This window comes from Oryzias melastigma, linkage group LG1, assembly GCF_002922805.2.
Source record: "Oryzias melastigma strain HK-1 linkage group LG1, ASM292280v2, whole genome shotgun sequence".
Classification (NCBI taxonomy): Eukaryota; Metazoa; Chordata; class Actinopteri; order Beloniformes; family Adrianichthyidae; genus Oryzias; species Oryzias melastigma.
Genome location: NC_050512.1, coordinates 1,180,056 through 1,195,121, shown reverse-complemented (window position 1 = coordinate 1,195,121; position 15,066 = coordinate 1,180,056). Strand labels below are relative to the sequence as shown.

The 15,066-nt window shown below is 39.7% G+C and overlaps 1 protein-coding gene across 3 annotated transcripts in view; it reads right to left on the bottom strand.

Moving 5' to 3' along the window:
• The window catches only part of rbm20 (RNA binding motif protein 20), a 60,490-nt gene that overhangs the window by 20,598 nt on the left and 24,826 nt on the right, over window positions 1-15,066 (bottom strand). For all 3 annotated transcript variants that reach the window (XM_024260024.2, XM_036216049.1, XM_024260023.2), the window contains 3 exons: window positions 3,790-4,786; window positions 947-1,011; window positions 587-687 (listed from right to left, as the gene is read on the bottom strand). In XM_024260024.2, coding sequence (XP_024115792.1) covers window positions 587-687; window positions 947-1,011; window positions 3,790-4,786 — 1,163 coding nt within the window. The remainder of the gene's footprint in view (window positions 1-586; window positions 688-946; window positions 1,012-3,789; window positions 4,787-15,066) is intronic.

Here is a 15,066-nt window from a genome sequence, read left to right as displayed (position 1 = left end):
AGAAAGGTCCCAGCCGGGATTCGAACCGGGGCCTTCTCGCTGTGAGGCGAGAGCGCTAACCACTTGCGCCACCGTGCAGCCCTAATTTGGCATGAAGCTAATATTTTAGCTTGCAATCAGCTTCAGCGTTTTCAGCTTCTTGCTTCAGTGATTTTGGCTAGCATCTTCAGCGTCCAAATTCATCTTACAACATTCACACTAGCATTATCACAGGTAACGCTATATATCTAGTTCATAATTATGTTAAAAAGCTACAGTTTTAAAGTTTTAATAATGTAGTTTTAGAGTGTTCAGTAAATGTTTATCCTGTTCAGCCCGCGACCTAAAGTGTGTTTCGGATTTTGGCCCCCGTGTGATTGAGTTTGACACTCCTGTACTAGAGATTTTGAATTCCATTTTCAGATCAAGATGTCTGGATCAAGAACGTAACAGAGAAAGCTGAGTCTGACTGGAGATGTTTTAATCCAAGCTACCAAACCACGCTGCCAAACGCTGTCCCGCCGGTGTTGTTTCAGACTCTGCTGCAGGCAGGTGGACATGGCCGTCATAGAAACAGGAGTCTAGGTTTGTTTTTTCAGAAACCTACCTTGACTTGCAGCAGAGCAGGCTACAGCGTTGTTTCCTCCGAGGTTCAGACCTCCATCAGAAGGCCTGCTGACAGCGTAGTGACCGGCTGATGCGGCGGAGCTGCAACAATCACAGAGGGCTGATTATAGCCGCCTCCCCCGGCCTCGCCCAGGAGGATCTTATGACAGAGCTCAGATTCAAAGAAAGATTAAGACAGCTGTTTATGAGGTAAGGAAAGGAAAGTAATCCTCCTAACCCCCAAGATGGCTTAGAAAATGCTGACTGAACCAAAACACTGAACTATTAACATTTTGTTCTTGACTCACAGGTCAAAGGTGGTGGAACTCGTCTTACTTTAATGAGCAGAACTCAAACTCACCAGTCGGTTGTGTACAAGGCTCGGTTCTGCAGGTGTAGCTTTCCCTTCACGTGCTGGTCCCAGTCCTGGACACACATCAGACAGCTTCAACATGAGCTGATGGCTGGTGACGTCACATCACTTCTGATTTATTACACTATTCTTGATTTAAAGAGGCGCAGGAGTGACGCCTTAAACACTTTTGCTGATTTTTGCTCATTTTCAACCACCGTCCCGGGGTGAGATGGGGTGAGCCAGACTACTCTGCTTTTTTAAGTCCTTTTAGTCAACAGTAGCTGCGTTTACATGGACACAAGTAGTCGGACTAAAAGTCTGATTAGAATAAAAATGTGTCATGTAAACACACCAGTCAGAACACTCTGACCCGGTCAGACTCATTCCGGTCAAAATTTCCTTTCAAAAATGACAGACTGTTGATCCGATTGTGGTGCATTTATTCTGATTGTGTGAATGCTCAGTATCGTCCAGTCCTACTTTGGAGCGCGGACAGGACCGGTCGGCTGAAGCGCGTCTGAACAGAGCAGCCGCATTCGTAATTTTGTGTTTGTGAGAAGAGGAGGGCGCTTGGTGACGGCATGCTCTCTGCAGGACGCCTCAGGCCGTGCAGCCGCTCTGTGTGGCGGGGAAATGCGTCTCCAAGTCACTTCTTCTACAGCTGCTTCAGAATTTTAGACAGTTCTGCACAAGTCAAAAACTGTTCAATCTGATCAAACAAGTGGCGTATGTAAATGTTTGTTAAAATCAGATCAAGTTTTTCAGACTGTACACAGTTCAGTTCTGATCTGATCTTTGATCCGATTAGACAGTCTCTGTAAAGTCTCTGCAAGAAGAGTAGATACATTCCAGCTGTCATTAAACATAAGAATTGAATCCAGGACTACTTTTTACTTGTTATTACACTGTTAAAATGTTAAGCAAAGAGACACTCTGGTTTTTCCTGGAGTCTGCTTCCTTCAACGCCCAAAGAGACATTCTGGTAGATTGTACATGGAGCCACAAAATCACTCTTTAGGAAAACAAGACGCTGATTTGTATTTATGTAATTGTTACTATTATGATACAGAGAAATGAACTGGGTTTTTTTTGGGGGGGGGTATGTTTTTTTTAAATATAAAATAGTTTATAACTTTTGACAATGTGTTACAAGACTTCATTTCAAAATAAAATACAAGTGCCATATCAGAAAAAGAGAGAGAGAGATGAAGAGATAGAGAGAAAGATATATATATATATATATAGAGAGAGAGAGAGAGAGAGAGAGAGAGAGAGAGAGATAGAGATAGAGAAAGAGATAGCTAGAGAGAGAGGGATAATTTAATTTACAGTCTTTTAATGAATCACATGAAAACAAGGACAAACTGCACATTAGAATAAAAGACGCTCCACTGCTGAAAGAACCCCCGAAAACAAACAGAGCAAGCAACAGTGTGTAAACCAATAAAGAAATCAAAAATGAAACACGATGTTATCACCATCCCCAACACTACACAGAACTCCCTCCAGGGCATTTAAACTTTTGAAAGTCACCAATCAACTTAAAATAAGCAAATTCAAATTTCAAACGGCTTTTCAGTAAAGAAAAAAACATAACAGATACATTCATACAACCAACGGAGAGGAAAAAGTTCTTTCTCGTTAACCAAACTGCAAGTTTACCTTTTTGCAGAAATAAAATTAAGTAAAGTCTGTATGTTTCCTACGAACAGCAAACTTTGGAGAGATAAAGAGATAGATAGAGAGATGGAGAGATAGATAAAGACATAGCTAGAGAGGGATAGATAGAGATAGAGATAAAAACAGAGATAGAGAGACACAGAGAGAGACAGACAGACAGACAGACAGAACACAACTAGACAGGTGGCCCTCTGCCACAAATTCATAAACCTTATTAACTCAAATTTAATCAAAGCAAAGTGACCCTTCACATGTTTTTCTGACCATAAGTTCCTTTAGACGCTCCACCATATATTTGTGTATGAATTCTGGTTGTACTTACTGACCTCAAACCAAGTGCTTGTTCCAAAATCTGTAAAAAGTTTTTAAGTCTTTTTAGACTTTTGTTTTATTAATTATTGAAGGGAATGCTTTGCTGGTCCACATTTAATGATCAGAGTTATTGGTAGGGGTGAGTACAGGCAAGAGTCTGGGGATACGATCAATATCACAATACGTGTCTCTCAATGCGATTCATCCCAGGATTGTACCAGAACAATGTTTTCTTTAAAGACTATGACTTAAAAAAACTACCTAAATATTAATACACTTTTCATGGCAATAAAATGGTAAAATGTATGTATTTAACCCTTTAACACATGAGGAATCACCAGTGACGCTTAAACACAAAATCTTTAACATGCTGTAATTATTCAACTGTTAATCCAATAATTCCAGTAGATTCTGAAGGAGAAAATCGGCTCAACGAACCAGTTAGAATAATATCTGCTCAAATGAAAGGTCAATATTTTCAATAAAACATCCAATATTGGAGGATTATTCACATTTGGATTTTAATTTGTGAACGATCTAAGACTAGAAATGAAAATACAGTTCAGCAGGACTTAAATATTGTACATTTTTCTGTTGACAATGGTAAGGTTACCTTTTATTATTTATGTAAAATTGTGTCAAACAGCGTTCAGCTGTCAGCTTTGATGTTCTAAACCTGAACACCGGAAGTCACTATTCACCTTTTCGGCCCTGTCCCCGTTTTGTCTGAAGTCACTGTGAAAAGGTTTAATTGAATAGAAGAATCTCTTTAAGGTGAATCACATTACGACCCTGAAAACATAAGGAGCTCCAAATAATGTTTTTGCATCAAATCTTACAGTCAGTGAGCCACTCACCTTGAGATTATAGACCTTCTTGTCGCAGATGCTACACTGGTGTGGCAGTTGAGTGGGGGTCACGTCATAGTAATCATTCACTTGATAGGGCTGAAGCGTCCTAACACCTGAAGACAAAGTGTCCTCATTTCCAAGGAGGGGCGGGTAGCCCCCGATCCCTGCGGTGCAGCTTGAACCAAAAGTAGAAATCCCAGTACCGCAGTTTAACTTGGGTTCAGAGGTCGGTTCCTCTGGGTTATACAGTTCTGTTCTGGACTGAATGGGCTGCCCAGGTGCCATCCACATGGCAGGGGGGTTAGAAAGCAGGTCCACCTTTCCAGCGTGAGTGTTGTTGTGCCCTTTCCACTGCTCCTTACGAGCAGCAGAGTTATGGATCGTCTGCTCTTTGGCAGGAAACGTCGCTGGAACGTCAAATACATTTGGATGAATGCCAGTGTTGGTGATGCTCTTTGCCTGAGTGGTAATCCCGGTGCATTGTGGGTCTCCTGTACCGACGGATGCTGCCGACGAGGCTCCGGCGGAACTGAACTGAAAGCGTCTGTCAGTGTCACAGGAGAAAACAGACCCTGACGTATTAGCGTACTCTCCAGAGATGGGATTCAGTCTCACATTCCCTGAGTTCTGGTTCAGTCCTCCACCAACCAAAGGTCCCACTGCTGCATTTGAAGAGGGGAAGCTCATCACCCCGCTGGGAAAGGCCCCCGGCGGACTGCCAACAATGGTGGGAGTCCGTAGCTGGTTGAACAGGGGCTGGGACATGCTGGCATTGGAGAGTAACTGGTTCAGGACACTGGAAGCAGTGGCAGCATTGCCTCCTTGGGCCAGTTTGAGGCGCTGGAGCGTCAGCTGAGCCTGGAGCTGAGCCAGTTGGAGGCTGGCTGGAGAGAAAAGGAGCTGCTGGTTGTGCGGCGGAGGCGCTGCCTGCAGGTGGCCTGACAGGGGGACGCTCCGCTGGAGGCCCTTCTTCTCTGCCACCTCCAGAGGGGGTACCGAGAGGCTGCAGAGAATTCAACATCAAACATACCATGGTCATTTAAAAGTCATGCGAGGTAAAGTTTGATGTTGATGATGCATGTGAGACAGACTAAAAGCAGCTGAAAGCAAAAGGAGGTCAGAGCAAAAGTTAGGTTTGCAAGTTTTACCTTTTTTACACTATTCTCACATTAACTCGATTGATCAGTTAAAAACATCTGTTATCCTTGTGCTCTTTTGATCTATTACTGTAAAAATGAGAGAAAAATGTCAAGAAGGAACAATGATAAAAGCTTTAATTAAACACTGTAAGAAATTGTGGATCTAAACTCTGCTAACATCCTTTAAAAGATTAGAATAAATATTAATTTCAATAGATAAACCCTGTAAAGTCCACTACATCAGAACATTAACAGACAATTCAAATTTTGTATTTTTGAACACTTCATAAAATACACAGAAAAAAAATTAATTGAGACATAATTTTTTGTGATATAGATGGCATCGGTTGTGATACGTTTGGTGAGTTGGTAAGTTTTTGTTAACAAACTTGATCCACAAATTGTAACATGGTAATTTAGCTAGAATTTTTCCCCTTCTTTCTAATACTATTTTTTTTTCATGATATTTTTCTGAAATTTAAGGTATTCAAGTTATAAACTGACTGACCAATCAGAAGCCTCAGTAAGAGCATGTGGTGCCTGCTGGACCCACCTTGAAAGTTTGATTGACAAAGGCAACTCAGAAGAGTATGTCACTGGTCTTTGAACTAGCTTACTCATGATTGGTGACAGTAGATCCTCTGAAAACGGGACTCAGACCAACTCGGACCAATCGCTGTCGTCTGGCTCTAAATGGCGGCATTCCTAACGCGGAAAGGTCATTGACAGATTTGGCCTAGTTTCACGAGGTAAGGTATTGTCTATGGATGACGTCACACCCGGTTTGTTCAATGGTTGTATATGTCTATGCAGAGATGGGCAACTCCAGGCCTCGAGGGCTGCTTTCCTGCATGTTTTCCAACATATCCAGCTCTGGCCTGTTCTTATCATTATCAACCTTTGTTTCACCAGACAAAACATTAAGATTCTTATTTACAATGTTTGCCTGAAAATGCTAAAAATTCTTAAAGGAGAAGAAAGAAAGCAAACATATTACTGGATTGTTGGCTGGACACACCTGAACCAGGTTTTTACCTAATTTGGCATTTCACTAATATTTTAGCTAGCTATCAGCTTCAGTGTTTTCAGCTATCAGCTTCAGCATCTTCAGCTATCTGCACTAGCATTTTCAGTGGTCACATTCAGCTTACAGCATTCACACTACTATTATCACAGGTAATGCTATATTCCTAGTTTTTAAAATGTTTATTTTTTTCGATGAAGATTACATTAATTAATTATTTAAATTGTGGCTCTGTGTGGATTTCTGGAAAACTGTAAATGTTTAAATTTAGGGTGCAATTATTACACTTTTCCTGTTAGCCTACAAACCGACCCCGGCTCCACATCAGAGAAGAAAACGGTTATGTGGCCCTCACAGGAAAAAGTTTGGGGACCCCTGGCTTAGAGTGACTGAGAAACTAAACAAATGTTTGTCTGTCTTTTAGTTACAGTAAGTTTCCAAATGTTTAGCTTTCAAGCCCGATTTGGTTTATCTCAAGCAATCAGGTAAAAATACATAAAATAGACACATCTTACATAACCGATTACACTGTAAAAAAACGAACTTGGATTTTTTGGGATGAAAAAGGGTTTTAGGTTGTTAAAATTTGAAAATATAAGTTGCATTCATTAGGTGCAATAATTTAAGTCAGTACGACAAACCATAGTAGTTATGTGCTTCAACATCATTTTATGAGTTTTCAGAACTCATGTCTTGAAGTTGGAGTTCACCACAACTTGCCAAAGTTCTGTTAACTGTCATGCTTTTGTTGTGAAATGCGGGAACTCCAACTTTTGGAGTTGTTCTTGAAGTAGTCTCAGTATTACATTTCATAATGTCATATTTACATGCTTTTACCAACGCAGACCTCGAGTAAATCACTGGCTTGATGAGGAGGAGAGGCCCAGTGGGGTTCTTGATGTCAGCTTGACATCAACCTTATTTACTTTTGTTTTTATACCATTATTTTAGTGTGGGAAATACTTGAACAGTAGAAATTCAATCTCACATGAAAAACAAAATGAAGAATTCTGGTTCATATAGTTTACGCTGATTTGACATCAATTTGATAGCTACAATTTAAATCAGATTGACTTCATGCTTCTTCTGTTTCTGAAGGATTTAATTAAATTAATTTAGGCTTAACTAACTCTCAGCAAGTGGGTTAAAATTATATTGATGTTTTCTTGTCAATTCGAACTGGATTAGAACTCGATCTGTCTGATTTCTAACTGGCTGTTCCCATGAGTTTGTATTGCTGAGAAGCGTGATGAACAGGCATGCTGATAGAGATACACTTACACCATTCCAGCTTGTGACTCAAAGCTATAAATACAGGAGTCACCCTCTGCCGTCTCCATACACCTTGTCCTTAATAGACAAATATGGACTAGTGGGCAGCTGATCCTGTCTGCTGGACACTTCAGACTAATCTGCTGCTGCTGCTGCTGCAGATGGTTTTTAATGTGTCAAATAGCCTTAATCAGGTGTGGAAGGCATGAATCTAAAATGAGGTGTGGAAGGTTTGGACAAACAGCAAAGTCTTAGGAAGCATATGGAATATACATCCAACAATGTAACAGAATCGTTTTTGATTTTTTGTTTGGCAGAGAAGGGTATAAATATAAATATAACTAGACTAGCATTACCTGACATAATGCTAGTGTGAATGCTGTAAGCTGAATGTGACTGCTGAAGATGCTAGTGGTGATAGATGAAGATGCTGAAACTGATAGCTAGCTAAAAATGCAGAAGCTAATAGTGGAAATGGTTTAAGGCGAAAGGTTGCTAAAATATTAACAAAATGCCAAATCAGCAAAAAAAAAAAAACGTGGAAAAATGTCTAATTTTGCCAAAACAGCTAGCAAAATGCTAAATTATTGGCTAAACTCAAAATTATCTTACAAAAACAGGAAAGTCTAATTAGTATTATTTATTAATATTTGTTAATACATAAAATATATTAGCATTAATGCTAAAATATGAGCTAAAATCCAAATTAGCATAAAAGATGGAAACATGTCTAATTTTGACAAAACAGTTAGCAGAATACTAAGATATTAGCTGAACTCCAATTTGTAGCTTGTTTTTTTCCAGTATTCCTGCAGTGCATGTCATTATATTTTTAATCTCAACAAGCTGAGTTTGTTGCTGTTTTGTTCTATGTTTCCACGGAAGTTTCTGCTGTGTACGCCAAACCTCTGTCAACAGCTTCCTGCTTCAGCTATAGACAGACATCCCAAGAGGTCAGAGAAGGTCACTGCGTGATCCTCAGAGAAGGTCACTGCGTGATCCTCAGAGAAGGTCACTGCGTGATCCTCTCTGGTCAAACGTCGTTTATGACCTGCTTTATGATGCAATAAGATCAAACCAGACTAGGAGGTTTTCTTATCACATTACCAGCATGACACTGTTCTTTTGAATCCATGTAAACAAAGTCCAATATTGACAACAACAAACACGTGCTATGCTTTAGCTGTTTTACTCATGCTAATCATTATTTTAACCTTTTAACACCAGAGCTCCAGTGTTTATGTTCTTTGGTTTATTGTAAGTTTTTAACCGTTAACACAATCATTCCAGTAGATTCTGAAGGAGAACCTCTTTTCTCCTTCAGAATGGAATGATCGTTATAGTTAAAGGGTAATTAAGGAGTTAAAGGGTAATTGAGATTCATACACAGATTGTTTCAATTATAAAAATACGCTTCAAAAATACTTCAGATTTGATCATCTCAAATGTGTCCGCATTGTTTTTGAAAAATATTACTGATAACTTAAGATTAACTTTCTAACGTTTACCAATTTCTAGTCAGAAAAAAGTTTTTTCAAAACTTCTTCGTTTGAAAATATTGGACACATTGTGCACCTTATGAAGGGATTTATTCCCATGATGACAAATATATTTAGGTTGAAAATAAATACAAATCTAACAAAGAGCTGCTGCAAAATGCAGCAAGAAAATCCGGAAATTCCTTATTCTAAACCAGGTCCAGCGGAATTTATTACGTTTATTTTTCTTTAACAGAAGCTGTAACCCTATACAGGAGGGGTCCCCAAACAAAGGCCCGTGGGCCGGATCAGGCCCTGCCTCCACATTTGGCCCAACCCCCCCTACACACCATCAGAACCGCTGATGGAGAACCACATAGAACGTGACTTTTAATTCCACCCTTCTGCAGTCTGAACTTTGACAGGAGAGGACAGCTAATATTTTAGCTAAATGCTAGCTGTTTTGGCTAGTTTAGGCTTTTTTCACTTTTTTGGGGCTAATTTGCTTCACTATTATTTTAGCTTTATGCTAGCTGTTTTGGCAAAATTACACATTTTACCATTTTTTTATGCAAATTTGGCTTTTAGATTTTATTTCAGCTACATGCTAGCTGTTTTGGCTAATTTGGGATTTTTTAAGTTTTTAGGCCAATTTGTAGTTAAGCTAATATTTCAGCTACATGCTAGCTGTTTTGGCTAATTTGGGATTTTTTTCTGTTGTTTAGGCTAATTTGGAGTTTAGCTAGTATTTGAGCTTCATGCTAGCTGTTTTGGCAAAATTACACATTTTACCATTTTTTAAACAAATTTTGCTTTTAGCTTATATTTCACCAACACGCTAGCTGTTTTGGCAAATCTAGATCTTTAGATCTCTAGATCTTTTTTCATTTTTTAGGCTAATTTGGCATTTTGCTAATATTTAGCTAGCAGTCCGCTTCAGAGTTTCCAGCTATCAACTTCAGCGTTTTCAGTCATTAGCTTCAGCGTTTTTTAGTTATCACTTTCAGCATCTTCAGCTGCCATATTCATCTTACAGCATTCACACTAACATTATCACAGGTAATTCTATATCTAGTTTTTAAAATATTTTAGTTAGATTTTTTTCTATGAAGATCTGGCTATGTGTGCATTACTGGAAAACATAAATGTTTACATTTGGACTGTGATTGTTACACTTTTCCTGTTAGCCTACAAACCAACCCGGCCCCACATCAGAGAAGAAAACAGTTATGTGGTCCTCACAAGAAAAAGTCTGGGGATCCTTGCTCTACAGAAAACATGTTGTAAAGCAGACCATCAGTTTAAGGACCATTTTATTTATTTTAAATCACTAAAAACTGTATGTTCCAAAAGATATCCTAACTCATAACCACAGATGAAGCTGAAGTTCATGGCTGTCGGTGAAGAACAAATCCATCAAAGACATTTACCACTGATCTGAAACAATTCAAATATTCTAAATTGCCTTCAACATAATCCAGGAATATATTCTTATGAAATGATAAACATCTGATTTTGCTTTGAAGAGTTTCCGTCTGCTGGTTAAAATGCTGGACAGGCTTCACATACCTGAAGGCTTTTCAGGTCTGATGCTCCACTCAAACCGAAGCCTCTTATCGAGGACTTTGCCAAAGATCCTTCACAGCTTCTGCTCTGTAAACCAGCTGCCTCATCAGTGGAAGTAACACATTACCGAGGGCTACAGCCTGCTTCAGCTGCAGGATCCATCTCCACAGAAACCAGAACCAATCCTCGCTGTGGAGCGTCAGCAGCACCGCAGACAGAAAAGTCGAGAAGATCGCACAAACCTCACCAGTTCAGCTGCTGGAGGTCTGACTTGAACCCCTTTGCTGCTGCATAGTCTGACCTCTGCACAAGATAGCTGAATAATGCTGCACATGCACACTAAACAGCGTCACAGCCAGCCGTCTGAGCGCTGAACAAGCCGCGCTGATGCCCCGTTTTCAGCGGACAGGCAGAGACGTCTGTGATGAGAAGTCACAAGTGGTCAGCCTGAGTGCGTGTGGAGACCGTGTGAGCCCGACCCCGAGGAATGAAAGCATTTGGCCTTTGGGTAACGCTGCAGCCATGGTGGCAGGGAAGCCTCGAAGCAGAGTCACCTGTCAGGTTCAAGGTGGTTGAGATGATTACTCCTGACCTTCACAAACAGTCGTACGACGCAGGTTCATTCTGAGAGGAAGAACCGTCTTTGAAGCTTTCAGTTTGTCTGGAGTTGTTTCAATTACTATGTATTTGTTAAAAACCTTTCACTGCTAATAGGAGACATCCAGACTTTAAAACGTTTTCACATTTGTCAGTAAATTCAGTTTAACTCACTGGAGATATTTTCAGAAAATCTAAAGGTGCTGTTGGCCTTAAGCTAGAAGACGTGTCAAAGTCAAGACCCGGGGTCGGATGAATGTAGCCTACATTATTTTAATGTAGTTGTTGTTTTACAGTGTTTTAGTTGGTAATTGTTTTAGATTTTGGCCCCTTGTCCGATTGAGTTTGAGACTCCTGATCTACTGGATATTTTATGGGACAATTGTAAAAACAGGAATCGTTGGTTCAGAGCAGCTATTGAGACACGTAGTTTCAGCTTTCAAAATAAGAGCGGCCAAGTAAAAAAGCTCAGCACTGGCTGTGTTTATAACCGGAAAATAGTCACTTTCATATTTTTGTCAACAGTTTTCAGTTACTTTGATCATGTTTTACCTTTATTTTCCTGCAGATCAGACACATTTATGATCAAAAACAAAGAGGAGTGATGTTAGAATCACGGCTGAGCTAACAACAGCTCACTGACCGCAGTAGAAAACATCACAACAGGAATAAGTTTGACTTTAATGTCAGACATGCTGGAATTGTCTGACTTTGGATCTGTTTACAAGGATTTATGGAAATTTAGGAAACTTTGAACTGGTGAGAAAAGATCTTCTGCAGCTCCACGTCTCATAGCCAAAGCTAACGTTAGTGTTAGCATTAGCACAGATTAAATAAATAAACTCATAATTACCTTCATAATCAAACAAGCAGCATCAGTGAAGTTCTTGTAACCTTTGTCTAACTTTAACCGGGTTGTCAGAGAGAAATAATCCACGACTGGTTTAATAGGAATTTGTGGATCAGCTGATCTGCTGTTCTGACTGCAGACAGGATTACTGACATCTGAACTTTGATTTGGAAACAAAGAAAAAGTAAGATACTTTCATTGTGTCTGACATCAAAGTAAAACTAATTACAATAATTAAATTATTTTCTGACGTTGCTCCCCTTTGCTTTTGCTCATAATCATGTCTAAGGGAAAAATAGTTGTTAGTAATTGGAAACTAAAAAAATATAAGGAAGTGACTATTTGCACATAAATATGTGCATAAAATTGCTTAATCTAAATAATCCCTGTGATTGCTTATTGAGGATTCTCACTACGGGGATTCTCCTGCTCCTCTCTGAACATTTTTGGGCACGTAAATCACTTTCAACGATTTCATCTATCTTGGTATCAAAACGTTCATCTTGTTCAGGACATTACTGCTTGTATTTTTGGTATTCTTAAACTTTATAGTTTTATGAAATATTGAGCAAAATATGCCTCATAGTAAATGAATGACAAAGTCTTCAAATTTTAATATTTTAAGTAGATTAGCAACAAACCTTACCTTTTAGATGAATTAAAAAAATAAAAATGGAGTTTACCAAATATTTGCTTATGTTTTTGACTCATTTGTTTTTTTACTGAGGTTTTTTAGGCTAATTTAGAGCTTAGCTTCAATTTTAGCAGCAACTTAATTTTTTTGACTAATTAAGTATTCAAGCAATGAGCAAACTTTTTTTTTTTTTAGCAAATTTTCCTCTAAGGTTTTTTGGGCTAATTTGGAGTTTATCTCATATTTAAGGAACACAATAAAACTGGCATGGATTAGACATTTTTAAGCAATTTTACTACAATTTATTTTTAGAAAGGTATGTCAGCTTCAGTGATCTTTCATAGTTCTTTAACAAAATTCCCAGTCCTTTAGCAAATTTAGCATTTTGAAAATGCATTTTCAGTAAATCCCTGCAGCGATTAAATTACATTTTGTCACAACTCTCAGCAAAAAGCTTCAGCATCTTAAGTGACAGCTATCATCAAAAATCATTCACACCAGCATTATAACAGGTAATGCAACTTTTTTGATGATGAGGGGGAGGGGGAGGGGGCTTGGTATGTTTTTCTGCAACACTTGTGTCTCAGTGAAACAGATCTTCGTCACGCCAACATTGTGTAACATAACTGTTCCTCTGTGGTGCTCCACCAGGTGGCAGCACACAACTGCCCTGATGGGACCAGCAGGATTACTGTTAACATGGCAACACGACTGATATTAGATAACTCCCTATAAATTGTCACTTCAGGAAAAAGCCACATTCGAACCACAAAAATCCAAATGTTTTTCCAAAAGTTCTATGTGCATTTTCCATATTTAGATCAAATGTTAATATTGATGTACTTTCATCAACACAGATGGAGGGAAAGTGTCCAACCCTGACACCCCCTAATACGGTATAAACACTTACTGACATTCCAGAGCCTTAATTTAACTTTTCAACAAATGAGACGCATTGCAGCGGCCTGCATAGTCAACACATAGTCCCCATAAAGCTATGAGAGACGGTTGATCGGGGGGGCGAGCAGGCAGGCTCAGCTTCCCTAGCTCCACATTTGGCACAGTTGCAAGGGGGCAGCTATGATTTATAGCTCCATGGCAATGGGTGAGGCATCCTGGCCCCAGAGACTGAAGATCTTGCCCTTTATAAACCCCCTCCGGGCCCCCCCATCCCTTTGATTGTGTCCAGATTTTTGTCGGACGATGCTTGTAAAACAGCCAGATTTATGCTTAAGATGAGTCCGAGCGTTTTATGATGTCATATCAAAAGATAAACTACAGTTTGTGAGGTAACCGGAATCGCACGCCACCGGCCTTGGCTGCTCCATGCGGCATCAAGATAGCATCTGCCATGCTGGACATGCGGCCGCTGAGTCACGAGCAAACAGGAGTTGGACTGTAAGACATGCAGCTAAGCCCAGCAGGCTTATGGGGGAGAAAGTCTTCAGTCTGCTCATCTCGTTTCAAGCATAAACATTGTGTTGTTGGGGTTAAAGTGAAGCACTGGTGTCAGGAGCTAACATGGACGTGACAGCTGCTCCCAACGTGATACACTCAACACCATCCCAACAACTATGTGCTGTTCCAGGAGAAGAATGATCTGCCTTTAAGTCTTCTTGACATGCTGCCCAACTGAGAATTTTATTGCCACACCTGTGTTAGGACACCAGCTAAAAAGACTAACTTTGATTTACAGACGATTTATTATGTAAAATGGGATCTCTAATGGAAACTGTGACACTAACACTGCAGTATTGATGTTACGTCCCTTGTTTGCCTCAGAAGTTTCCTTATGACCCACATGCGCTGACAAGAGCTAAGAGCCCCCCCACCCTTATTATGTGGGGTTTGCTGATTGTCAGGACTGAGAGGTGATGACCTTCTAGTCCAGGGGTCTGCAACCTGAGGCTCCAGAGCCACATGAGGCTCTTTAGGCCCTCCGTAGAAAAATTAAATAATAGTCATTTTAAAAGTAAGGGTTATTGAGTTAACATTGATTTAATTTAGATTAGTTGGGCTTAGAAATGTACGGCTGAGGTGCACCTAAAGTCAGATAAACTATGTGAAGATTTTTACACCCCAGCTGAAATCCAGAGGCCTTGTTCGTTCTACGCTTCCTCCAGAGTGCACAGATTTCAAATGCTTGGTAAAAAGTCTGATTTCTTCTAATTGTTCAGTTAAGTTTATGAGTTTAAAGCCCATATTAACTTATGCTGCACAGTAATGGTTAGTAACTGTCCAAAGGAGAGTTGCTCAATATACATATTTGTGTATCTTCATCTACAGAACCTTTTCAACTGGATCATAACCCCACGTGTTTGTATTTAGGTTGATTGCGGCAGTTCACGGGCCCGTTTCAAGAAGAAGGTTCAACAAATTCGAGTTCAAACCTGGACTCAGAGTTAAGTGACTCACAGTTTGCAAAGTCAGAGTTTTCAGTTTCAGAACAGCTGAAAAAAGATGTTCAAATCAACTCTGAGTAGTTGGACTCAGTCAGATGTGAACATCGCGACCATAAAAAGCCCTGAACAATGGAGCAAAGACATTATGATTCACCATGGAAACGGGAACAAAACCCTCTACCGACGTAAATAACATTCCCTCTGGATTAATCCAGCCTCCTCTCTACATGATCCTCTATGAATGGGCATGCCGTTTTGGTTTCTGCGTGGTGGAAACATGTCGTCTCTAATGTAAATGTTCTCTAAATGTTAATGAGGAAG